General features: G+C 38.9%; 1 protein-coding gene and 1 non-coding gene across 3 annotated transcripts in view; one reads left to right on the plus strand and one right to left on the minus strand.

Moving 5' to 3' along the window:
• BICC1 (BicC family RNA binding protein 1) overlaps positions 1-25,884 on the plus strand; it is a 389,702-nt gene that overhangs the window by 122,766 nt on the left and 241,052 nt on the right. For both annotated transcript variants that reach the window (XM_066243092.1, XM_066243093.1), the window contains exon 2: positions 5,985-6,031. In XM_066243092.1, coding sequence (XP_066099189.1) covers positions 5,985-6,031 — 47 coding nt within the window. The remainder of the gene's footprint in view (positions 1-5,984; positions 6,032-25,884) is intronic.
• TRNAP-CGG (transfer RNA proline (anticodon CGG)) lies at positions 24,059-24,137 on the minus strand. Its single transcript has one exon. It is a non-coding gene; the product is annotated as a tRNA-Pro (tRNA).

A 25,884-nucleotide genomic window follows, 5' to 3' on the forward strand; every position in this document is an offset into this window, starting at 1 on the left:
CCCGAATCTTTACAGATTTGAAGATTTATTTCTCAATTAGTTTTTATCATTTGAACTTGTTTTTTTCCTACTCATATTCCACAGAAGTGAAAAATCTCATTGCCTATCAAGGGAATGTTTAAAGATATTCCATACCATGTTTTAAATATAAAATACACAGTCCTTGTGCTTTTAGATTTGGCTCCATAAAGTATAAGATGTTATAACGGAAAAGCGTTTCAGAATGAAAAGGATATTTAAACAAGTTTCCATATGCTCTATGAAGAATTTAAAATTGAGCCTCCCCCCACCTTTAATTTAGTAATTAACTAGACTTGCCCCTGTGGTTTGGGGGACTGTAATAGTTTACACCTGTTTCAACTTTTGTTGTTTTTATTGGCCAATGCTTTTGCCGTCCCATATTTCTTGTGAAGCAAAAATATGAAATAAAATATGGCAGAGCACTGGGGAAATGATAATAAACATAAAAATGAATTGTTCAGCTTAAAATAAGAAATGCTTTACCTGCACAACCCGTGGAGCCATGTTTCAGTAGTATTGAAATAATTTATTCCATGTCATGAAAATAAAGACAATTGCTTTCATTGGCAAGAATAATCCAGGGTTTATACAATCAAATGATTAAGTTTTGGAACATCAAGCAGAAGTCATATTGTACAGACAGTTAGAAAAAGGCTGGTAAAACATTATGTATGTTTATGTTACTGTGCAATAAGAAGGATGAATGTGTATTGTGTATAAGAAAATGAAGACTCAGTAGAACTGTTATACCACAGAACATGATCAGACTTCAAAGGGCAAGGAATGCGGTGACATCAAGCATGGGGTGGCTTATTTCATAGGCAACATTTCCGCCTCCAGATGTACTGAAGAGAAAGCCATTGAATCAAGAAACTATCATACCTTATATATATTTTTTGCAATCCAACTCTCAAATGGACTCCCTTGAAGCAACCTGTATTCTTCAGGCCTAACGGTCGCTGCCTAGCTCTTGTGTTGGGTTAAAACTAAGAATAGCTAAATTACAGTTCTATTTAGTTTAATTTGGGTAGAGTTGTGACTGGGAAAAGATCTCTGGGGAAGTTGTCAGTAGAACTGATTTTTAATTTTGGCTTCATCTCACTAGTTGGGTGGCTTTGGGTGCATGGGGCAAGGTTGTACTTAAACAAGGGCATGGCCTTGCCTATTTTGATTTGCTGGTATAGGACTTAAATATTTGTAGAATGAAAGAATGGACTTCTCTTTGTTTTTTTCTGAGTCTGTGAAATGAGTATCTTAAACACCTGAGTTCGGCCCTGGCTGGTTTGTTTTTGTGGATAGAGCATCTGCCCGATGTGTGGATGTCCTAGGTTCGATCCCCAGTTAGTTCACACAAGAGAAGTGACCACCTGCTTCTCTCTCCTTCCTCCTCCCCTTCCCCAGGGGCACGAATCAGCCAGTGGCACGATTGAGTCGAACATCTGTCTGCGTGCTGATGTTAGCTTGATATGTCCAAGCATCAGCCTCAGGCACTGAGGATAGCTTGGTTGATTCCAGCATTGGCCCCAGAAGGGGGTTGCTGGGTAGATCCCAGTCAGGGTGCATCTGGGAGTCTTTTCACTGTCTCCCCTTCTCTCATTAAAAAAACCCCAAACAAACCTGAGTTTTTATTGAGAAAAAAATATTCAGTACCACAGCTTTTTAATCCACTCTTAAAAGCTGTGGTACATATATACAATGGAATACTATGGGGCTTTGAAAAAGAAGGAAATCTTACCTTTTGTGATGGCATGGGAGTACCTGGAAACTATCATGTTGAGTGAAATGAGCCAGGCAGAAAAAGAAAAATATCATATGACCTCACTCATTTGAGGAATCCAATGAACAATGTGAACTGAGGAACAGAATTGAGACAGAGCAGAGATCAAAGGGACCAGAGGAAAAGAGGACAGAGGGAAAGGGGATGATAGGATGGGATAAACCTGAAGGGAAGGGGGAGGGCACTATGGGGAGGGGGCAAAGGAGATGTTGAGGGGAATACGGGGGAGGGGGGCTGCATTCAGGGCAACACTAGAATCTATGTAAACACAATAAATTAAAATCAATAGTAAAAAAAAAGAAGGAAAAAATATTCGGCAGGCCTCCTCCCCCCAGTCTCTCACTTCTTCCGAGTTCATATTTTGATATGGAGGATTTTAGAGTACGTTTCAGAATTGAACTCTCACATTTGAGCACAAGAAGGATTCCTGTTTGTGAGGAGAGAATATTTCTGGTGAAATGTTTTTCTGTCTTGATTGGCTTCTATGGTCTTGACAGCTTTGCTTGGATGTGGTCAGTAAAAGTACTGCTGGGACCCTGCAACCTGGGGATTAGATAAGGACACTCCCTGAGAAGTGCCAGCGACTGGGACCAACCAGGGTTTGCACCTCAGACAATGGTCTAACCAAGACGAGAGTTTTTTTTTGGTTCTTTTTTTTTTTTTTTTTTTTACCATGGACACTTCTCAGGATTTAGGGGAAATCAGGCGCAGATTTGGAGTTTCTCATTCATAAACACTTGGAATGAAAAAGAACAGTGATTTTTGGTGCCAGTGAGTTGGCCATTTCTGACTCCCTGCCTCCTGTTCCTTCTCAAATCATAAGGTTACTAAAAGGTACAAGTTTCTAAAATCTAAATTTTAGATGTTTTTCAGGAGAATAGTTAATTATAGTTTGGATCTAACAAGGAAATTCCCCTTTTTTATTTATTCTGGGATTGAAAGGCCATTCTGTGAAGTCTGTTCAGACTTGGAATGAAAAGGCATTTCAGGGTTGTGATATAATGAGTTTGTCATGAGCAAAATAAGTGTCCTAAAGGAAGATTCTGTAATAAAATGTAGTTGTTTCACGAAATTTAAACTGATGAATTTCAAGTTCTGTAAGAGTTCTGTGTGGGTGAAAGGGGTGGTTATCTCCCTTTCTTGAAAATATCTTTGATTCTAAAATTTCTCTTCAAATAATAGTTTCCTTGACGCCACTAGATATTTTTCAAAATTTTGTGCCCTCATATGTAGTTCCATTGCAAAGCAATTGTGTTATATATTAGGATCCCTTTAAACTCTTTTAGCTTTAGGAATAAAAGACAGCCCAAGAGGTAGCTGACTTGAAGTATCTCTAAGACACTTGATACTAGGTTTGTGTCATTAGGTTTGGGTCTTGATGTTTTATTTTGCCTGTGTGGCTCCTCTAGCTAGGCTCAACCACATTTGCCAGTTTGTTTAGAAAAAGTAAGCTTTGATTTTTTTTTTTGGTTCAAATTTGCTTTTAATGTTTTTAAAAAAGTTTTAATATTTATATACTTTCAAGTTAATGAGTGAAAGTCATAATTTGTAGAGTGAACTATAAAGAATCTTTTTGTGGAAATGTGTGCTTCAGTCACTCACATCATTGTCTGTACTTGTTCATGATGTTGATGGTGTGGTATTTGTGCCGAAAGTAAAGTTAAAACTGGCATTAGGCCCTGGCCAATGACTCACCTGGATAGTGTCACCTCAGCATATGAACATCCCAGCTTTGACTCCTGGTCAGGGTACACAGGAGAAGCGACCATCTGCTTCTCTCATTCTCCCTTTCCCCCTTCTCTCTCTCTTCCCCTCCCACAGCTAGGGGCTCGATTGGTTTGAGCCTGGCCCTGGGCACTGAGAAGAGCTCGGTTGATCCAAGTGCAACAGTCTTAGGCACTAAAAATAGCTCGGTACTTGAGCATCAGCCCAAGATGGGGTTGCCAGGGGGATCCTGGTCAGGGCACATGTGGGAGTCTGCCTCACTATCTCCCTTCCTCTCACCTAAAAGAAAAGATGGCATTATTTATTAGTCTTCTGTTGCTGTAACAAATTACTATGAATATGGTAGCCTAAAACATTAATTTGTTATCTTAAGTCCTGGAGGTCAGAAGTCTGAAATAAGTTTCATTGGGCTGTAACAAGAAATTGGCAGGGCCTGCTCGCTCCAGAGGCACTAGGGAAGAATCCATTTCCTTACATTTTCCAGCTTCTAGAGACCATTTACATTACTTGGCTTGTGGCCCCTTTTACCATCTTTGAAGCCAGCAGTGTAGCATCTTTGTATCTTTTTCCTTTGCAAACCTCTCCATTTGTCATCATATATTCCTCTCTTATTTTCTAATTTCTTTCTTCCTTTATTTGTTTGTTTGTTTGTTTATTCTTTTTTCCAAGTGAGAGGAGGGGAGATAGAGAAGCAGACTACTGCCTGCTCCCTGACTGGGATCTACCTGGCAGCCCCTGTCTGACACTGATGCTTTGCCCATCTGGGGCCATGCTTGCAACTGAGCTATTTTTAGCACCTGAGGCAGAGGCTCCACGGAGCCATCTTCAGTGCCCAGGACTAATGTGCTCCGATCAATTGAGCCATGGCTGCAGGAAGGGAAGAGAAAGAGAGAGAGAGAGAGAAGGGGAGAGTGAGGGGTGATGAAGCAGATGGTCACTTCTTCTATGTTCCTTGACTGGAATTGAATCCAGGACATCCACATGCCTGGCTGATGCTCTACCACTGAGCCAACTGGCCAGGGCCCTTTTTTTTTTTTTTTTGTCACATTGCCTTCTTGGACTCTGAGCTTTCTTCTTCCTTCTTATAAGGACCCCTGTGATTACGTTGGGCCTGTCTGGCTAATTCAGGATAATCTTTCCATATCAAGAGTCTTAAATTAATCATATCTGCAAAATCCCTTTTGCCATGAGGTAACATATTGATAGGTTGCAGGGATCAGGATATGAATATTTTGGGGTGTGTTATTTAGCTATTTTCATACATCTCCTCAAATTGTCCTTGGTAACCACAGAAACCCACCGTCAGTGCTCTCTTTTTTTTGGATGAAGACATATTGATTTAAAAAATACACATTTTTACAAAATTGTAGGTTTCTTGTCTTATATTTAACTGTGGAATTAAAGCTGGTGAAAAAATAATTTATAATACTTGTTGTTGTTTTGAGAATAGAATTTTTTTGAGTTTTGAATATTCCACCTTACAGAATGATCTGCCATAACTTCTTGTGTCTTTAATTGTTTTGACAAGTTCCAGGAGTTCTTTGTCCAGCTCCTTTCTTTGTCTAGGTGAGAGGGTGTCTTCTCTAGTTAACTGGTCCGTCCAGTCTGCATTTGAATCTGAGGCCTGTTTGGTGTTTGCCCTCTGAAAGATGCACTTTGAGGCTATTGCAAGCAAGATGCTATTGGCTTTTGTCCCGTTTCTCCATTCAGTCAAATTCCCACCTCTCCCTCAGATATATAAAAAAAATATATGTTAACAGAGTGTTAAGACTTCTGAACATAGAGAACTAGCTTTGTCCTATATTTATAGGCTACCATTTAGGTATAAAAAGATGGGTCAAGCACAGTGACCTTTTAATTAATCTCACATGACGTTTTATTATTGTCTGTGACTTTACCATTACAATTTAATCCTCATGTTTTTTGTTTTTTTTTTCCTCTCTCTCTATAAACCAATGAAAGAATGAATTAAAATAGTATATGATTCCAACAGAAATCCAAGTAGAGTATATAGTCACTGCAAAACATAAAACTGACATAGGTCACCAGGCTGTGTTCTATGAGCCCCCAGTTGAAAAGGCAGTCCCAGGCCTGGGATTGATTACAGATAAGAAGTGCTCAGAGCACTGGAGCTGGTTATATTAGTAGTTTCATTTGTTCCTGTAGTTCTTAACCCTGAGAGGAGATTACTTCCATCTCAGTGTGAAAATAGAGATTTATGAGTCTTCCAGATAGGAAAAGGAGTGCTAAATCATCTAAAAATGTATAATGGGGATTGGATTAGGGTTTTATTCTCTACCAATTTTGCATCTTGGATGAGGCCTGTTAGCAGGCACTGAGCTCTGGGAGAACAAGAACGGCCCCTTGTGTACCTCTGCATTCTCATACCTGATATTCGAGAGTTTTTGAGTACCTAGGTTAAAAAAAAAAAGATTTTAAATGTATACATTTTTATTTACAGCTGCTGCCGAAGGAAAAGGCAAAAGTGGGGAAGACTTTTTTCAAAAGGTAAGTTGTTTTTTACTCCTGCCTTGGTGGTAATTAAGGAGAAACATACCTGTCTTTGGTAGCTACAGTAGAAGCTCCTGAAAGCTCCCCTTCCAGGAGAAGGGGAGTAGGTTCTTGATAAGATAGCTGGAAATGCTCAGGGCTAGGGAAAGGGGGGTGCTGTTTGTCATTTAATTCTAAAATGACTCGTGGGCAAATCGAATGAAATTTTTGCTTGGAGACCAGGAGGGCTGCCAGATAGCTGTCCTGATTATCTTCTTTTCCTGCTGCTCCCTGTTTTCTTCTTCCCTAAACCCATGCCTGACCCGGGAGGCAGAGGGAGCCCCTCACAGCTTTCCCCATTGACAGGAAGTGTGACTGTGGGCGGGATGACAACCTACTTGCTCACACTTGGTAACCATGTCAGTTCTCTCGAGTGTCCTCTAAAAGTTCTTCATCTTCAGTGAGGACGGTCTGGCTAGTCATATAGAGCAAAGGGAAATAAGAGTGAGCTGATTAAAAAATGAATATGAGAAATAGTGACGAGCAGTCAATTAATTTTAACCAGCCCTGTTTCTTAAAAGAAATGTTTTATATAAGAGAAGATACCAGTTGTTTCAAAGAAATGGATTCAAGTTCATGTTCTTTCTTTTATTCATTTGAGTTTATTGAGTTTGTGTCTTTGGTGTTGGAATCAGAAAAATGCGTGTAGGAACAAACATATAAGGATCTTAGGGGAAGGGAAGAATGAAAATATAGCAGCGACTATGGATGAGATTAATATGGCTATAGGGGGTCAGAAAGCCTTTGGAAAAGGCTTCTGTATAACTAGACGTGGCCTGGAGAAGCCTCTTAATTCTCTTGCCTTCTGTGTGATCTGCTTTTTTGGGGGGGTCAACTTCATCATTCATCTGTGTTCTCTGCCAAGAGTATTAAACGCAAGTATTTTCAGAGCTGATACTTACATTGCCATTTCTTCATTCTGAAAATATTTGTTTACCACCTGCTGTGTGCTACACACTGGAGAGACCAAAATGAACACGCCTTCTTCCCTGCCCTAAAGGAATTAGTCTGGTGTCTGGTGATAGAGTCACAGAAATAGCAGGAGAGTCTGGGGCCACAGAGGATTAAGCACTTAACTGGGACTTTATGAGATTATAAAGGACTTCTTGAGGTCTTCAGAAGAGTAGAAGTTAGCCACACGAAGAGGTAGGCTTGGGTAGATTGGAAGACATTCTAGGCAAAGAGCCAGAATGTAAGAAGGCTCAGAGGTGGAAGAATTTACATGCCTTTCAAACTTGGAACATTTGGCTAGCACACAACGTATGAGGGGTTCATAGTGCAAGGTGACCTGCAGAATCCTACATGATGAAGTACCTTCTTTAAGGGGGTGTGTTTTGGGGGAGCTTTGCTAAAGGGATTTACATTTTAGAAAGTTAAAAATGCTATGTAGCCAAATAGAAGTGGCCAGACTGCAGTTTCCCATCCCCGCTTAGGGTTATGCTATTGAAGTTTATGTGCTGTGCCTGAAGTCCTTCCCTTGGCTGTATCTGACATCGATGACTATTCAGCTTGTCCTCAATACCTGGGCATTTTGGGATGCCCTGCCTTTGGCTGGGGCAGGCTTGTCATACGGGGAAGAAAACAGAGACAAAGAGCAGAAATCTCAGGTTTGTGGAAGGAATTGTTTTTTCATTGTTCTTTAACTTACGGATAGATGTAAAAAAGGAGACCTGTTCAGCCTTGTATGACTCAGACATTTAAAAAGCTGAATCAAAACACAGCGTATGTGGTCATAAAGGCCCTTCATTCTTAGAAGATTTGCTAATATTTATCACTCTTTGTGGAGCCCCCTATACATTCCAGCAGTTTAAATGGAAACACATGTTTGAATTCAGGAACATGTGTGCGTCCCACAAACTGAGAGTCGGGATTGTAGATTCTATTTTTGGTTACAGGTTAATGAGGTCCCTGAATAACTAAATGAGAATAGTTTTTATCTCCTCATTTTCCTCGTTAGTTTCTTAGAAAGTGTCTTCCTGATAGACAAGTGTCCATGTAGGATTTGAATACTTTGGAAAAAAACTCTGTCCTTAATAAAAGGCAAACATCCCAATTTCCGGAAGAGTCATTTTCAGTTTTGACCAGACAGAAACAGACATTCTGGTTCACCTACAGTAGAATGAGGTGATGGAGAAGGATTGAATTGTCCTCCAGGAACTTGCTTTTAGTCGCACGTATTTCAGTTTCACATAAAGACATTTGGGGAAACATTTAAGAATGAAAAATAGGCCATATTGCTGGTCTTTATCATCTTTGAAAAATGTTTTTTTTCCAGAGTAATGAAAATTCAAAGGCTCTATATGCTTATTAGAATGTGTTTTGGCATTGACCCCTGGGTGTGTATCACAAACCAAAATTGCAACCTCTCTCAAGCCGAGTTTAAAATTTCACTACCCTGATCATTTAAAAGCCATCTAAATCTTGGAAGGAGACCTTCTTAGCTTTATACTGGCTTTCCCTAGAGAGAGGTTTGGTTTTTGTAAATGTTACTTTGTATTTTTTGTACCTTTAAAACATATATAAAATCATAGCAATATTATTAACCTAAATTAATTATTCTCAGTGAAAACCTTTGAAATTAAAAATACCTTTAAGAATTAGAATTGGTCGATTTTCATGAAGGGTTTAAATTGTAGTTTAACAACTACCGTGATGATCAAATACATTGTCTCGAATTCAAAGCTGAAATTGTAGTTCAGTTTACTGGATGTGCAGTTAAACTTTGACCATTCAGTCATGGTTATTGTTTCAGAGATCTACCTGGTTTTCTAAATACTACTTTATGGCACATGTTGGAAACAATTTACTTTCCCTGACACTCTATCAGGGCAAAAAACTAACCTGTTATGGCAGAGGAACCCAATGACATAGTGGCTTGAACAGTTATTTTACTTTCGTGTTACATTCTAAGGTAAGTATTCCCACAGGGTGGGTAATATTGTCCCATACTGTCAGAGAGACCCAGATTATGTCCAGGAAGTAGCTCTGCTGTTCCTTAAGTTACAAACCTCATCTATATGGTCGAAAGTGGGTCACTATGTCCAAATGTGAGCTGGTGAAAAACAAGAGAGTATGGAGGAGGCGTGCCACAATCTTAAGGGCCAGGCCCAGATGTGGCATATGTCACTTCTCATTCCCTTGAAGAAAACTTATTTCTGTGGCCTTACGTGACTGCAGTAATGAGGGTGGGAAGAGGAGGAGGAACATATGGAGGAAATACTGATTTTGCAGGCACTGTGTAGCAAAAGACAGATTGTTAGGAAAAATGTCTGTGGTCACAGTTTTATGTGTTTATGTGCTATGCTCTGAAAACTTTTGTATTACTTTGTTAGGACTACTGTAAAAATCTTCAACAACCTGGGTGGCTTAAACAACAAAAATTTGTTGTCTCACTGTTCTGGAGGCTAGAAGTCCAAGATCAAGGCCTCAACAGGGTTAGTACCCTCTAAAGGCTGTGGGAGAGAATGTTCCACGCTTCGCTCCTAGCTTCTGGAGATTTGTTTCCCATCTTTGGCATTCCTTGGCCTGTAGCGGTGTGATCCCGATCTCTGCCTTCGTCTTCATATGGAGTTTTCTCTGTGTGTCTCTGCCCAAATTTCCTGTTTTTATGAGTGTACCAATCAGATTGGATTAGGGCTCACACTGATGATCACATTTTACTAATTATGTAATTATCAGCAATGACCTTCTTTGCAAATAAGTTCACATTCTGACTTACTGGGGTTAGGATTTCAACATATAAATTTTGGAATGACATAGTTCAACCTTTAACACCTTTTAATGGAGGAAATGATTTGAGAGAACTTTACCCAGAAAAATTTGCTAAAACTGAAAATGTTATTTATTACATTTTGATATTCAATTTGATTCGTGTATTTTAACTGCCTAGTCATTTATACCAAAAATTTTTTCTTATTGCAAGTCATTTCTAAATTGTCTAGGATAAATATATAATTGACATGCAAAAAAATAAAAATATCTAATATTATCCTACCTTTGAAAGATAACTACTGTTTATACAACCTTAGTCCTTCTTTCTGTTTATATTAAAAATGTGTGAATAAAGTGCTTTTTAGTATTCTCTGATTAGCTAATGGGATTACAATTAGACTATTTGCACTGGATTTATCCCACATGTTTTTCTACGTTAAAACTTTGCAAGTTCCCCAGGAATCGTTCTTTTTTATTCTTTGGCTCTGACTACACTGACAGAAGGAGGGAATGGATACAATTTTATCAATATTCTCTCTAGTTCTTTGTCTACCTCTCATGGCAGCCTCAGTTGAAACACATGGAAATGATCTGCTTGGATTTTTACAGTTCTTTGGGCAGTTGTTCATGGCTTACTCACTGTCTGTCCTGTTTCCTTTTAATCAGTTCTCTTTTTTTCTTTCTCTTGTGAAATGACTATGGCCAGATCTTGGAAAGGAAAATGTGTTGCAGTATATTAGGTGGGGTTGGGTATAGTGATTGTATTACAGATGTGATTCATCAAAGCAAAAATGTTTTAGGAATCTCGTATCCCAATGACTGAAGAAGACAAAATCCAGTCAGCATCATAATTGATGAAAGCCAACTTTCCATTGTATTGGGCTATATATATTCTTCCTCCTCGAAGTATACAGCACATATTTTAAATGGGGGGATATTTTATACTCTTGAAGATATGCAGGTTTGAAAAACTGACTATAAACTATGGTTCACAAAGGCTAACTGCATGGCTAATGTAAATAAGATATAGTTTGGTGGTTTATGTGGTATGTTTTATTACCCCCAAATTCAGCCTTCTTCGGTAAACATGACTTTTGTCATTTTGAGACTGAAATGTAGCAAGTGTTGTCTTCTGGGAAAAATAGCTGGGAGGAATATTTGGCTCCATCTGTTCCTCAAAATGAGTGTATTATGTGGTCTTATATGGGAACTACTTGACTCCTTTTATTGAGTGGGAGGCAGACATATCTGCTTTAAATAAAATAGCTGCTACTCTATTCACTGGCCATTATTTTGTGTATGTTGAATAGATCATATTTCTCTGGTAATAGAAATAAATGTTGATTTAATTATTTCAAAACAAATTCAATAAACTATAGCCACTGAGTCTTTATATTTAAACATTTTAAGTCAAATTCTATTTAAATAAAATAAGGATACTTTAAAGTTTTAATCTCAGTATTTGTTTCAATAGGTAAGACGTTCAACATGGTTCACAATTCAGATATTACTACAGGGTGTGTGTATATATATATATATATATATATATATATATATAGTGAAGAGTAGTTGATGTCATGGTTCTAAAGATGCTGTGAGAAAGAGATGCAGAATTACAATGTTGATTCCAAACTTAAGCAAAGGTCATCACCAGTGGATATAATCACGAATGAACAGGCCTTAAAGCGAACATTCAGGGACACTGATTTCTTATCCCATTATGCCCTGAGAATAAGTTTCAGTGTGAGAATTTGTGATCATGGTTCTCCTATATTACTGGCTAAATGGGGATAACTGAACACCTATAACACTTAGAAGAAAAGAGCAATCCAAAAAAGCAGGCTGTCTGGTCCCCTTCTATAAAGGTGTTAAAGATACGAATTGATCCTATTTATATCTTATCATTTGCTCTATATTCTAACAAGAGTCTAGTAAATAAGGGTTAGTGAGTAAAGATTAAGAAAAAGACGAAGTGATTTGCTTATCATTGATTCATTAGTCATCTAAGTTCTGTGTTTGCGTTCATTTGAACACGAGATGCCTGGGTGTCAGACTGTGTCTCAGGCATGCTGTGTGTCACCTGCAGAGCTCTGTCATAATGTTGTTTTGTCAGTCATTTCATACAACTGCTTTGTAAAAGTCAAATTTGCTGTTTTATTCGTCTTTCTGAAACTATGGACATAGAGGATGTCATTGAGATTCCTTTAAAAAGTATGTTTGATGGTACTGAATGTACCCAAATTGCTACGACAGTTTTTTAAAAGGCGGAAGATTTATGCGATCTGAAGAGAAATGAGAGCATGCTAGACAGTTTTTTAAAGTGCACAATAATTTTAAATCAGCATCTGGTGAAGGGTTAGTTAGTGTTTAAAATGTTTTTCTTTCTTCTTGAAACAAAACTTAAAGCATTGGATCATGTGGAAAATCAAACTGAATTCTTATCAGAGTCACAAAGCAGGATTGTGGATTAAATAGTGATGTGGAGTCTAACCGGGATAGAATGACCATAGGAAGGTCCAGTTAAATCATTTATTGGTCTTAGTTTAAAAAGGCTTGTGTATTATTTCGTAAAAACACTCCCCCTGAATATATTAAATTTCTTAATTCTTGTAGTTGTCAGAATTTGTCTTAATTGAACAATTTTGAGATACAAACTTATTTTATGGCTGATATTAAGATTTCAGAACAATTTTTCCATTACACAGATAAACCAAAATTACACTAATGAACTGATAATATGCAAATATAAACACATCTTTGTGGATCAGAAACAAGTTTTCAGGATAGAGAAAGTAAGTTTGAGGAGGAATAAGGTAGGGTGATTAGTTTCAATCACAGGAGCTTTGTGTTGTTTTGGTAGTGTGTGCTTGTGTGTATATTAACTGTGTCCTCTGTCTTGTGATTGAAAATGTTTTTATATCTAAGGAGGCATAAGATCAAGTCAGTCTTGTATATACATAGAACATTATCAGAGATATGTCTGCAGATCAGTGGGTAAGGATAGTCATGGTGGTAATATTTGTAATAATTTAAATAAACAATAACCTAAGTGTTTACTGTAATGTTTAAAAGATGGTATATTTAAACTTTAGATTAGTGTGTAGACATAAAAAATTATGCTCTTTATAAATATTTAATGATCTGGGAAGTAGATTATCATGTAAATGCAAAAAATAAGGACAAAAAGCATATGAACAGTTTGACTCAAATTTTGTTGTATATATTTATGCCCCGCTAAAATGACTGGGGCAGGAATTATGTGAAAATGTTAAGTGACTGGGGCAGGAATTGTGATAAGATATTAAATAAAACAGTTCTTCTTCTCTAGTTTTTTTTTTTTTTTTACAATGAACCTCTATTAATTTTAAACCACCTCATGGAGAAAAGCATATCATAATGGCTAAAACAGCTTGTGATTTCCCATGGATTCATAAAATTTTGCCAATTTTTAGAACATACAATTGATAGAACATAGAAAGAAATCTGAGAGGTCCTCTGGTCCTGCTCCTGCGCAAGTATTGAAGTTCCTTCTGTCTTACCTACAACAGGTATAAAGACAGCAGGTTTCAGTTATATATAAGGTAAATTGTTTTTAATCAGTGCTGATGATTAGGAAGTTTCCCACTCTCTTTAATCCACTTGCCCATCTTTTGCCATTTGGAGTTATAGGAAAATTTGAAGATGGCTTCTACATCTCTGTGCCTTCTTTTTCTCAGATTAAAGATACTTGGTTTCTTATTTATCATCTGACTTAATTTTCAGATCCCTCGCCATTCTCTTGACTTTGAGGAGCAAGATCAATGTTTCATTTTAAATGTGACAGTGATATCTGGGTATGATGTTTTCGATATAGCCTGCCCAATACAGTTATAGATAGTGAGGCCATAATATTATCCACAATATGGATGTGATCCAGAAGTAGCCAAAAATTATATAATTTTCAGGCACTGTGCATTGGTCTCAGCCATGAAGAATTGGCATTTCTTGCCATTCTTTATCCAACTGAAGAGGAAAGTTTGGCTCCAGTGTCATTGCTAGGTACATAATATCAAATAAGGATACTTGATTTCTGACTGGCAGGTAAGGACCCTCTTGCATATAGCTCACCCGTTCCATCTGACCTGACATTAGGCTTGTAGACCATGTGGCAGGTATGGTTTCCAGAACACGAAAGTATGGAAAACATTCCTCTCAAAGATTTCACTGGTTCTGTGATGTGGTAGTCAGAACTGCTGTATGATTTTTTTTCTTCATTGTGAACTCAGGTTACCTAGGATGGTGGTATCAGCTGCAGGTTGGTAGGCCATGAGATGAAGGGTCTGCAGTGCCTTCTAGTGTGACTGGTGTGGGTGCTATGGCATTTAATAGAGAGCTTTAATCTTTCCTGTTTACAGTGGGTTCACAGAAGAATTAGTGCATGCTAAAGCTGAATGTGGTGGCATTGTTTTTTTCTAGACAACAATCTGAAGTCTTAGATTGAGGTCCCCCTCTCCCCACCAAGGTTAAACAGCTAGTTTGTGGCAGCCAGGATTTGAAGAGGACTGTTTTGACTTTGACTATTGTTAGTAAAACATAAAATGATTTTCTTTAAATCAACAACCATGCCTTCTTGGGTGGGCTAGCCGTCTATAAAGAGAGAAATTCTATCTAAAGCTGAAAGTTTTTGTAAGTATGTCTCTGAATCAGGGTCACTGTAATACATTAGAGGGATAACCAAAAGACTGGAGACAAATTAATACAGTAAAAAGAAATGGTGTGGGTTTGTACCTCATGTTTTGTTTAACCAGTCAAGATTTCAGAATCACATTAAGGTTGGTCATTCTAAAGTTGTACCTGATATTGTCCTCCTTTATTCTCCCTGAAAGGCTTACAATGATTTGTCATCCTTTGAATAGTTCTTTCTTCAACTTTGGGACACTTTCTGGTTTTTCTTTTCTTTTCTTTTTTAAAGTCCAGCCTTTTGCTTGATGTTTTTAATATTTTCATTTTATTTAGGCAAAACGGATTGCTTTAGAATTTATCCTCAGGCGAAGTCAACTCTGACCTTGCTTTTGTCTCTGAATGCTACTTTGAAATTTATGTACTTTGAAGTCTATGTGGTCATATGCCTGCCTTGCCACACGCCACACCATGGAAAAGAAGAGGAGCTAGCCATATTTTGTACCACTTAACTTCTTCCCAGCTCTTCTGGGCCCAGCTGATGGGCCCCGATGTGGACACCAGACCCAGTGATGAACCTTCTATAGACACTGGCCAAGACTGGGTCTGGAAACTGACTGAGATCTGTCGTTAATAAATTGGGAAACTAAGACCTAGAGTGGTAGTGGGAGTGGAATGGGGGTGTAGGCTGGGTTGAGGGAGAAGCCAGCAGTGACAGTGTGGCCATGGGAAACCTGGTGTTACAAGGGAGAAGAAGCTGTGGATAGCAGAAGAAACCCATTCATGGGAGGGACCAGGGAGCAAAATGCAGAGAGAGCGACGTACCAGAGGTGAGCGGTCCCCTTGCTGGAGCTGGCGCAGGTGATGCTTCTCAGGTTTCCATCTACAGGTGTCCTTGCAGTCTTCCCCCTCCTCCTGATGGAGCTGGGAAGCCCAATGAGCTTGGGAACCAAGAATCAGACTAAAACACAGAAAAGGCCTTTAAATGATTTAAATACCTGCATAAGCATCCTCTCTTCAAAATGTGAATGCACTAACACTTTTACAAAATTTGGTGTGTATGTTTTGAGTAGTTGAATTCCTCAGTGAGTGGTTCAAATTTAGACATATCTTTAAGGGAGCAGAGCTCTTAGATAAGACATGACATTTTCCACAAACCTGCCATTAATATATGTATTAATATATAGGAGCAATACTGCAGTGTGTTTTAAAATGTGAAAACACATTGTTCCAGTGTATGATGTACACCCTCTGTGTGTATAATGTATATACTGTATAAGAATACTGATCTTATTCAATGTGTGTGTTTTCTTTTTGCTAATCAGTTGCCAGCATCGTTCAAGGAAGAATAGGCTCACTGCTATTAATATCTTAGGTGAAAAAAGTATGTATTGTTCTTATGTTCCAAAAAAATTTCATTATAGACTTTTATTGTACGTATTATTATGATTTCCTCCTTCTCTGTGGCTATTGACATTAATAAGTTTTAGTCAATATTATACTTTTTGTGGGCAGTTTGTAGTCAGCCAATATACAGAGGGATTAGTATGGTATAAAACATTTTCTGGTTTTCTTAATAGTAGTTAAGGAGAACACTTTGTTACGCTGCCTTTTTAGGTAACATGATCCTTGAATTCAATTATTGAATATTCGGAATGTTACTCTCTCATTTTGTATGTGGCTTGTCCCAAACTAATAATTCCTTTGTGGTTTTTAAATATCTTTGGATGTAAATTTCTTGAAAGGAGCTGCCTTTTGGCACTTTACATGGTGGGAAAATAGATTTTATTACCTTTTTTCTTTGTGAAATCAAATGGTCTAGAGAAGTATTTAAGTATGTCCTTCCTTAGCAATTACTGCTTTTAGTACTTTTTGTCACCCTAGATTATCATTCAGTCATTCAGATTTTCTGCTTTTTTACTGGTTAAAGTGATGACAGGTGTGAATGAAGGAATTTAGCCAGGGGTGAAACCAACTTCAGGCAAAAATAGAGAGGCTTTAGTGTTTTCTTCTCGGTTTTCTTTCATGAGTTCATTATCAATGACTTTTCTGAGAGAGAAAAAGCCCAGCATCAGTCCCCATGTGCCTGTTTCCTCCGGAGTTACCAGGAAGCCTGGGTCCCCTGTGAATATGAAAACTTTAGTTTGGAGTTGTTGTTTTAGATAGAACGTCTTCCTGTGTTTTTCTGTTGATATTCTAAGACCATGTTTCAAATTCCTGTGTAAATCAGTAGGAGGTGCTGTTTGAGAAGCTCCTGGCATACTTCTGGGGTTGGTAGGTTTGGAGAGCTGAAGTGTTTCTGGGCTTCAGCTAAGTACATTGAGAGGGAGGTATTAACAAAACTGAGGAAAGAGTTGTTTTCAGTCCTCCATTGGAATGTGGCTATGTCTTCTCCTTTAGAGTATCACTTCACGTTAGTGTCATCTTGTCATAAGTTAAAACTGTGGTGGCCTACCTCATGACCTGTCAGTCTAAGTACTCTCCTGTTGTCTTGTAGGTTCCATGGGAAAGCTAAAGAAGGAATAATTTCTACTTTCAAAGCAGGTTCAAGCTGAATGGGGAAGATCCTTGTAAGAAGGGGTTAGAGTGCATGATTATGTAGAAGATGCTAAGGACACCAGTTATAGGACATTTACTATCTTCTCTGTGAGCTTGACCTGGGGCCAGGCGCAGGACGGTAGAGAAGAAAAGGTGATCGTATGACCCCTGTTTTCAAGAGGATGTCACTGCAGAGGAGAAGTGGCACATAAGTGCCACCAAGTGTGGCAAGAGTGTATAATAGAAGAAATGGAAGGAATGATTTGTTCTACTCAGAGGAATCCAGGAAGGCTGCCCCGAGGAGAAACTGTCTGAGAAGGATTTGAAGGGCAGGTTCAAAGAGTATAACTACTATATTGGGTCAGATTTGGTAAGGTTCTGTAGAAGAGTTTCCGAGGAGACACCGGAGTTTAGATTAGGTCAGGCTATCTTCTAGACCTGTGAATCATAATGTAAAAATCTTAATGGAGGCAAGATGGAAAGGCATTTCTGGCCAAAAGAACCAACCGTGCCGTTGCAAAGGCAAAATAAGGGACAGAGGAGGTTGTTTGTCATTTAGCCTCAAAAACAACTGAATTGAAAGTGATGTATACCATTATGTCACTTCATGTGAGCTAATTCACAGATTCAAGTGCATGGTTGAGAAGTTAAGTTTGGAAGGATTTGAAAGTCAGTTTAATTTAGGAGATTATATTGTTTGTATCCATTGTCTACTCAAAGATGTTAAAACTTAAAAACAATAGCCAGGACAACTGAACACTTACAATGTAGTTTATTTTGCAGCTTCTGACTTCGTTATGAGTGCTTGGTGTAGGGTTGTATTATTACTTTTTTCTTTTCACTACTTTCCTGGATAAGTGTGTTCCCAAGAAGATTAACTTTTAACTATGCTTTGAAACATGAGTTTTCAACTATTATAATACCTTCATTGCATTTTGGATGATAAAATTTCCAAGCTTAGAATGATGGCTATAAAATAAACCATTAGCATCATTTAACTACATCCTGAACCTTCTGCGATGTGCACTTTTAAAACCTGCCTTTTCCAGGAAGACAGTTGAAAGTTTTGGCTTCACAGTTTACTTCTGGCTGTTTTATGGAAATCATACTTAAAACTTCTGAGAAATAGGTACCAATAATTCAAGTTTGGAAAATAATAGAAAATTTGGTTCTATTTGTATGATATGAAAGAGTCCCTTAAATGTGTTGCTGGCCATCAGTTTAGCATACTCTCGTATTAGCATTAAACCCCTGGAGTAATGAGTAAGTACGAGACGGGAAGGCCAAGAATATTTGAGATTTGGTGTTATGCGCAGAATAAATATAACCCATTCTCAGTTTTTGAGAGGCAGGTTTTCTAGCTAAAGTATTAACTGGAATTCACATTCCCTTTCCATTTCTCCAACTATACCATTAACCATTTAGTGATAGTAACTCTTAGCATATAGCAGTATTCTTAACCCTCATCTTCCCTGCAGCTCTGCCTGAGTGTTCCTGGCATTGGGGTTCTCTAGTTCTCTGAAATAGAAATCATAAGGAGACCCCAGAGAAATTTCCAGACTGGTTTTTATTAAGCTGATGCTGCAGCACAAGGGAGGCAGCCCAGAGGAGAGGAAGGTCTTCTGACCTGGCTGGGGGCTCGCTCTGCCTGGCTGCTTTAATAGCTAGGGACAAAACAGGCAGGCTTCTTTTTAAAAAAGGTGGGCTTGTGAAATTCTCCATTTCTGATATGGGTGACTTCCTTTCCCAGCTGTGTTGCCTGGTAACTGTGTTCGCATCTATCCCGGTGGTGGTGGTGGTGGGGGGGGGCAAGATGGCATTCGGCTCATTACCACCACCCTGGGCAGGTTGGTCAACCTTGATCAACTGCATATTTAGGCCCGTAGCTTAAGCTGTCAGTCAGAAGGGAGATAAGATCAGCTACCTCCTCAGTTTTGAGCAGGTAGTGGAGGGGTAGTGACATTTGTGCATTTCTTCTAACCACCTGGTGTCCTTGGTGACCCAGGCCCGGGGCCCAGTGCTGTCTCGTTTGGATGCCCAAACTGGAGACTTGGATGTAATGGTTCTGGAAGTAAAGCTTGGACATGAGTATTTTTCTGTTTTAGAGCTCCCCTGGTGACTTGAATATGCAGTCAGGTTTGGAAATCAATGATGTGGAGTAGGGACGAGTGTCAAGAGAAATTTTAAGTTCGTGTTGGTCTCTTATGTTGATTTAGAAGGGAAGGAATTTTATTTATTTTGTATGTGCTTGTCAATTACTAGTGGATTTCACTTTCTAGTGAATTTCATTCTCTTAGGACTAAATATTTCATTTTATGAATTACAAGGTAGTATGTTGATAATTGTCCTATTTTTAAAAGTTCTTTCCTGACTAGACCAGGTGGTGATGCAGTGGATAGAGCGTCAAGCTAGGATGCTAAGGACCCAGGTTTGAAACCCTGAGGTCGCTGGCTTGAGCGTGGGCTCATTTGGCTTGAGTACAAACTAACCAGCTTAACCATGGGGTCACTGTCTTCAGTGTGGAATCCTAGACTTGACCTCATGGTCTCTGGCTTGAGCCCAAAGGTCGCTGGCCTAAAGCCCAAGGTCGTTGGCTTGAACCCAAGGTCGCTGGATTGAGCAAGGTATCACTAGCTTGACTGGAGCCTCCCAACCTCCATTAAGGCACATATGAAAAGCAGTCAATGAACAACTGAGAAGTTGATGCTTCTCATCTGTCTCCCTTCTGGCTTCTGTCTCTTTTTCTCTCTCTCTAAAAAAAAGTTCTTTTCTGCATAACTGTTTACAGACTAATGTGCTACCAATTTGCATTTTATGAATTTGTTAGAGAAACATAATATACAGCACTTCACAATATTACTTGATCAAATCCTTTTTTATTCCTTGCTGAAAATATAGTCTACAGCAGTGATTATGAGCCATTTTTCTCTCATGGCACGTGTAAACTAATTACTAAAATTTTGTCGTACACCAAAAAAATCTATTTTTTTCTGATCTGACAAAAAAATAGGTATAATTTTGATTCATTCACACCAGATGGCTGTTATCGTTTTTTGTTATTTGACAACCTCAAGGAAAAGAGGTCAGTGCTGCTGACTAAATAGGCAGGTATTTCATGTTTTTAAGATCCTTGTGGCACACCAGCATGCCTCTTGCAGCACAATGGTTAAAAATCACTGGTCTACAGAATTAAACAATCAGTGAGTCATTTGAAAATTTCTTTTTTTCATCAACTAAGATCTGTGTGAGGGCTGGATGTGATGTAGTTACACAAAGGAGGCTTTCTTTTTTTATTTAATTTAATTTAATTAATTTATTTATTTCAGAGACAGCGCGAGAAGAATAGATAGGGACAGACAGACAGGAACGGAGAGAGATGAGAAGCATCAATCATCAGTTTTTTGTTGCGACACCTTAGTTGTTCATTGATTACTTTCTCATATGTGCCTTGACCGTGGGCCTTCAGCAGACTGAGTAACCCCTTGCTGCAGTCAGCGACCTTGGATCCAAGCTGGTGAACTTTTGCTCATACCAGATGAGCCCGCGCTCAAGCTGGCGACCTCGGGGTCTCGAACCTGGGTCCTTCCGCATCCCAGTCCGACGCTCTATCCACTGCGCCACCGCCTGGTCAGGCAGGAGGCTTTCTTAAAAGTGTGTTTCTTTAGTGATTCTTGTGACAGGGATGAGGATGTATTTTATTTTAGTGCACATGATTCTTTCCTGAAACACAACTTGTTAAATTTTATTTCAATGCTCAGAATTTCTGTAACTTCTCTCCCTCGCCACCCAGATGAGGTTAAATGTCCGCCTCTGGTACTGAGTGTTCATTACAGTCTGGTGACTTCCTGCATTTAACGTTGTCCCCCTTTGCTCCTCCAACCAGTCGCCCTGGCAGCAGCCAGTGGTGTCCTGAAGCCATGATTATTCCTGATTTCTCGTGACTATAGATAAAAATATCTGCCCACTTTAGAAAGCCTTTCTTTTGTCTCTATCTCTGACCCTCTCTAGTTCTGTGTTGCTAAAAGTCCTCCTCTTCTGTGGGATATTCTGGACTGGCCCACTCTTGTGTTGATAATTGCCATTTATTTATATATTGCCCTTTGTTTGGATTTTATTAAAAAGATAATTGTCTTGCATTGCTGTTCTGTTCTTTTGAGTTGATATATTAAAAGTTCAGCTTATTTCTGAACTCTTGAATTGAGAGACTTAAGGATTTGGGGCCTACCGCATTGCTCTGTGTGCGTGGTTGGGGCCAAGTAACTCCTTAGAATCATGACACTGTAGGACTGAGAGGGACCTTAGAGAAAATTTCTAGTTTAGTATACAAATGAGGAAAACAAGACCTAGAGAATTTAAATGATTTCTCCAAGTCATATAGTTTTGTCATTGTTGATGCTGGGGAGGAAACTCAATCCACCATTCTTTTCACTATACACAATGAACATCTTTTTAAAATCCAGGGGCTCTTTCAAGAGTAATAAAAATCGCATGTCCTTTCTTAATGGAAAAACACAGTAAATTAAATATTGCTACTTAAAATAGATCAGAGCAATAAGAGAATGCTGTTTTGTTTTTCACCCTCCCAGCGCACAAAAAGATGCTTTGGAGGTTATAAGGAGTCTGGGGAACCCAGGGTTTTTAATACTTGAATGTTCCAGAGATTATTACAGTGTGCATTCCTTCGTACATCACTGTCTCCTTCTTCTTTTCCCCTCTTTCCTCCCCTGGTTCATGCCATGCCATTGTTATGAATCAGTCAGTGAATGAAACAAATAAAAGATATCAATATTATAAAAACAATGACAACAAAAAAAACAACAACTAAGATACCAAACCAGGAGCGGTGAGATCTGGGTTCAGGTCCCAGCGCAGACCTGAACCTCAATTGTGTTGTCTTGGGTAAGTCATTTGGCAGCTGATGTGCCCAAGTTCTCTTAATTTTACAAAATGGGGACAATTTCTTATAGAAATGGTATTAAAATCAGTTGAAGCGAACAAATACAAATCGGTTGACATTGAAAAGCATTGAACAAATGTAAAGGATTATTCGAATCTTCAAAGAGCTCCTTCCAGGCCAGCGCCTGCATCTTTGAGGTGGAGGGAAGGCTGGGGGCCGTTAACTGGTTTAGGGTGAGGGTCCACGGCCTTAGTTGGTTGTGAGAACCACACACAGTTCTATGATATGATATTGTTGGTAGCTCTTCTCAGTTTAAAGTTGAGTGATTGTAACTTGTATTTGAGGATGGATTCTTATATTGGGAAAAGATTCTATTTGTTGATTTATTTTTATTTAAATATGCTTATATTTTTTGCATTTAGAATAAAAATGTTTTCCCTCTGAGTTTTTTTTTTTTTCTTGAGATGGGAAGTTCTTAGTGCAGTAAGATAGACTTTCACTATCAGAAATACTGTTATTCCTTTGATATGAAATAGAGAATTGGGCCTGACCTGTGGTGGCACAGTGGGATAAAGCGTCGACCTGGAACACTGAGGTCGCCGGTTCGAAACCTTGGGCTTGCCTGGTCAAGGCACATATGGGAGTTGATGCTTCCTGCTCCTCCCCCCTTCTCTCTCTCTCTGTCTCTCTCACTCCTCTCTCTCTAAAAAATCAATAAATAAAATATTTTTTTAAAAAAGAAAAGAAATAGAGAATTGTCAGAGAATGATAGGCTGTGGCTAGATGGGGTTTGCTACCAAAAAACAATTATCTGGGCAAATCGAAACTGAACTTCCCATTTCAGGTGCAAAAAGACTTAATGTTTGGCTTGTCAGAAGAGGTTAAAAAGAAAAAATCCAAGCACCTTCTTGATTCACGAGCTGCTAGGTCTCTCTGAGGCTCGGACCATTTCACATCTCAGCCACGTGGATTTGCCGTGTGGGTTCTGATGTGCATTTCCTTCTCTCCTCACGTGTGCTCTGCATTCAGCTTGTGCTTTCATGGCCCTTTGCTCTGAGGTGACGAGAGCCCTTTGAAGAGTGCTGATGAACTCTCCCTTCTGCAGCTCGGTGGCCTGCTGGTATGGGTAGTGGCAACCACACATCACTATTTTTGTGTGTGTGTTTGTATTATATAATATTTAATACTGAATTCAGGGCACCATGAGGTGTCTACAGGGTCATGGTTAGATAGTAGATTCTGTCAGTAGTTGACTATTGAGATACTTTATTGTAGATCAGTAGAAGTCCAGATGGTACAACCGACTATGAGTGGTACAAGTGGGATGGACCAGAGGGAGGTCAGGTGACTTATTGCTGTGGTGGTTAAAAGAAGCCACTTAAATAGGGCCTGTAAGATGAAGAAGGCCTGAGAACTTTGGAGAGGTATGATACAGGAAGATGAACAAATGGATATCGGGAAATGGAAATGAAGAATTTTGATAGTTGGTAGTCTAGTTTCATTTGTTTACATGTACCTATCCAATTTTCCCAATGCCATATATGATATTAAAAGAGACTGTCTTTATTCCATTGTATATTCTTATTACCTTTGTCAAATATTAATTGTGACCATAAAGGTGTAGATTTATTTCTGGGTTCTCTGTCCTGTTCCATTGGTCTGTATGCCTGTTCTTATGTCATTACCAAGCTGTTTTGAGTACAATGGCCTGCAGTACAGCTTGATATCAGGATATGTGATATCTCCCACTTTGTTCTTCATTTTCAAGATTGCTGAGACTATTCAGGTTCTTTATTGTTCCAGATAAGTTTTTGGAGTTTTTGTTCTAGATCTGGGAAGTATGCCATTGGTATTTTTTTTTGTTTTGTTTTGTTTTGTTTTGTATTTTTCTGAAGTTGGAAACAGGGAGAGACAGACAGACTCCCGCATGCGCCCGACGAGGATCCACCCGGCACGCCCACCAGGGGCGACACTCTGCCCACCAGGGGGCGATGCTCTGCCCCTCCGGGGCATCGCTCTGCCGCGACCAGAGCCACTCTAGCGCCTGGGGCAGAGGCCAAGGAGCCATCCCCAGCGCTCGGGCCATCTTTGCTCCAATGGAGCCTTGGCTGCGGGAGGGGAAGAGAGAGACAGAGAGGAAGGAGGGGGGGGTGGAGAAGCAAATGGGCGCTTCTCCTATGTGCCCTGGCCGGGAATCGAACCCGGGTCCCCCGAACCCGGGTCCCCCGACGCTCTACCGCTGAGCCAACCGGCCAGGGCGCCATTGGTATTTTAATAGGAATTGCATTGAATCTATAGATTTCTTGGGGTAATATGAACATTTTAATGATGTTAATTTCCTATTCATGAACATGATATATACTTCTATTTGTATTTTCCTCAGTTTTTTTTTTCAATGACTTATAATTTTCTGAGTACAAGTCTTTTTCCTCCTTGGTTAAATTTACTCCTAGGTATTTTATTTATTTATTTTTTGTTTGTTGCAATAGGGAAGGGTATTGTTTCCTTAATTTCTCTTTGTGACAATTTATTGTTGGTATATAACAATGCTGCTGATTTCTGAATATTAACTTATATCCTTCCACCTTGCCGAATTCATTTATCAGGTCTGGTAGTTTTTTGGGCAAAACTTTATAGTTTTCTATGTACAGTATCATGTCATCAGAAAGTAATGACAGTTTTATTTCTTTTCCAATTTGGATGCCTTTTATTCCTTCTTCTTGTCTGATTGCTGTGGCTATGACTTCCAGGACTATGTTGAATAGAAGTGGTAAAAGGGGATACCTTGTCTTGTTCCTGATCTTAAGGCGGCTTGCGAGCCACATGCGAGCCCCTTGAGGGTTTAGCAAAGGTCAACTTAGGAGTACCCTAATTAAGTTGTTAATAACAATGTACCTGCCTATATAGTTTAAGTTTAAAAAATTTGGCTCTCAAAAGAAATTTCAATTGTTTTACTGTTGATATTTGGCTTTGTTGACTAATGAGTTTGCCAGCCACTGTAGGGGATTGCTTTTACTTTTTGCCCATTCAGTATGATGTTGGCTGTCATTTGGTCATAAATGGCTTATATTACGTGGAGGTATGCTCCCTGTATTCCCACTTGGCTGGGAATTTTGATGATAAATGGGTGCTGGCTTATATCAGATGCTTTTTCTGTATCTATTGATATGATCATGTGATTTTTATCCTTCATTATGTTTATGTGATGAATTCCATTTGTTGATTTGAGAATATTGTACCAGCCTTGCCTGTCTGGAATAAATCCCTTTTGATCCTGATGTATGATCTTTTAAGTGTATTGCTGGGTCCAGTTTGCGAATATTTTGTTGAGAATTTTAGCATCTGTGTTCATGAGGAATATTGGTTTTCTTTCTTTCTTGTGCCTTTCTTTACCTGGTTTTGGAATGAGGATAATTCTTGTTTCATAAAATTAATTTGGAAGTCTTCCTTTTACTCTTGATTTTTTTGGAATAACTTCAGAAGAATAGGTGTTAGTTCTCTAAATGTTTGGTAAAATTTGCCTGTGAAGCCATTCAGTCCAGGACTTTTGTTTGCTGGGAGTTTTTTTTTTTTTTTAATTTTTTTTAGATTTTATTTATTCATTATAGAGAGGAGAGAGAGAGAGAGAGAAGGAGGGAGGAGCAGGAAGCATCAACTCTCATATACGCCTTGACCAGGCAAGCCCACGGTTTCGAACCAGCAACCTCAGTGTTTCCAGGTTGATGCTTTATCCACTGCGCCACCACAGGTCAGGCTGCTGGGAGTTTTTGATAACTGTTTTAGTTTCATTAATTGTAATTGATCTGCTCAGGTTTTCTGATTCTTCCAGATTGAGTTTTAGAAGATTGTATGTTTCTAAGAATTTATCCATTTTGCACAGGTTGTCCAATATTTTGGCATATAATTCTTCATAGTATTTTCTTACAATTCTTTGTATTTGTATGGTGGCAGTTGTTACTTCTCCTCTTTTATTTCTAATTTTATTTGGATCCTCTCTCTTTTTTTC

The sequence above is a fragment of the Saccopteryx bilineata genome, chromosome 9 (assembly GCF_036850765.1).
Source record: "Saccopteryx bilineata isolate mSacBil1 chromosome 9, mSacBil1_pri_phased_curated, whole genome shotgun sequence".
Lineage (NCBI taxonomy): Eukaryota > Metazoa > Chordata > Mammalia > Chiroptera > Emballonuridae > Saccopteryx > Saccopteryx bilineata.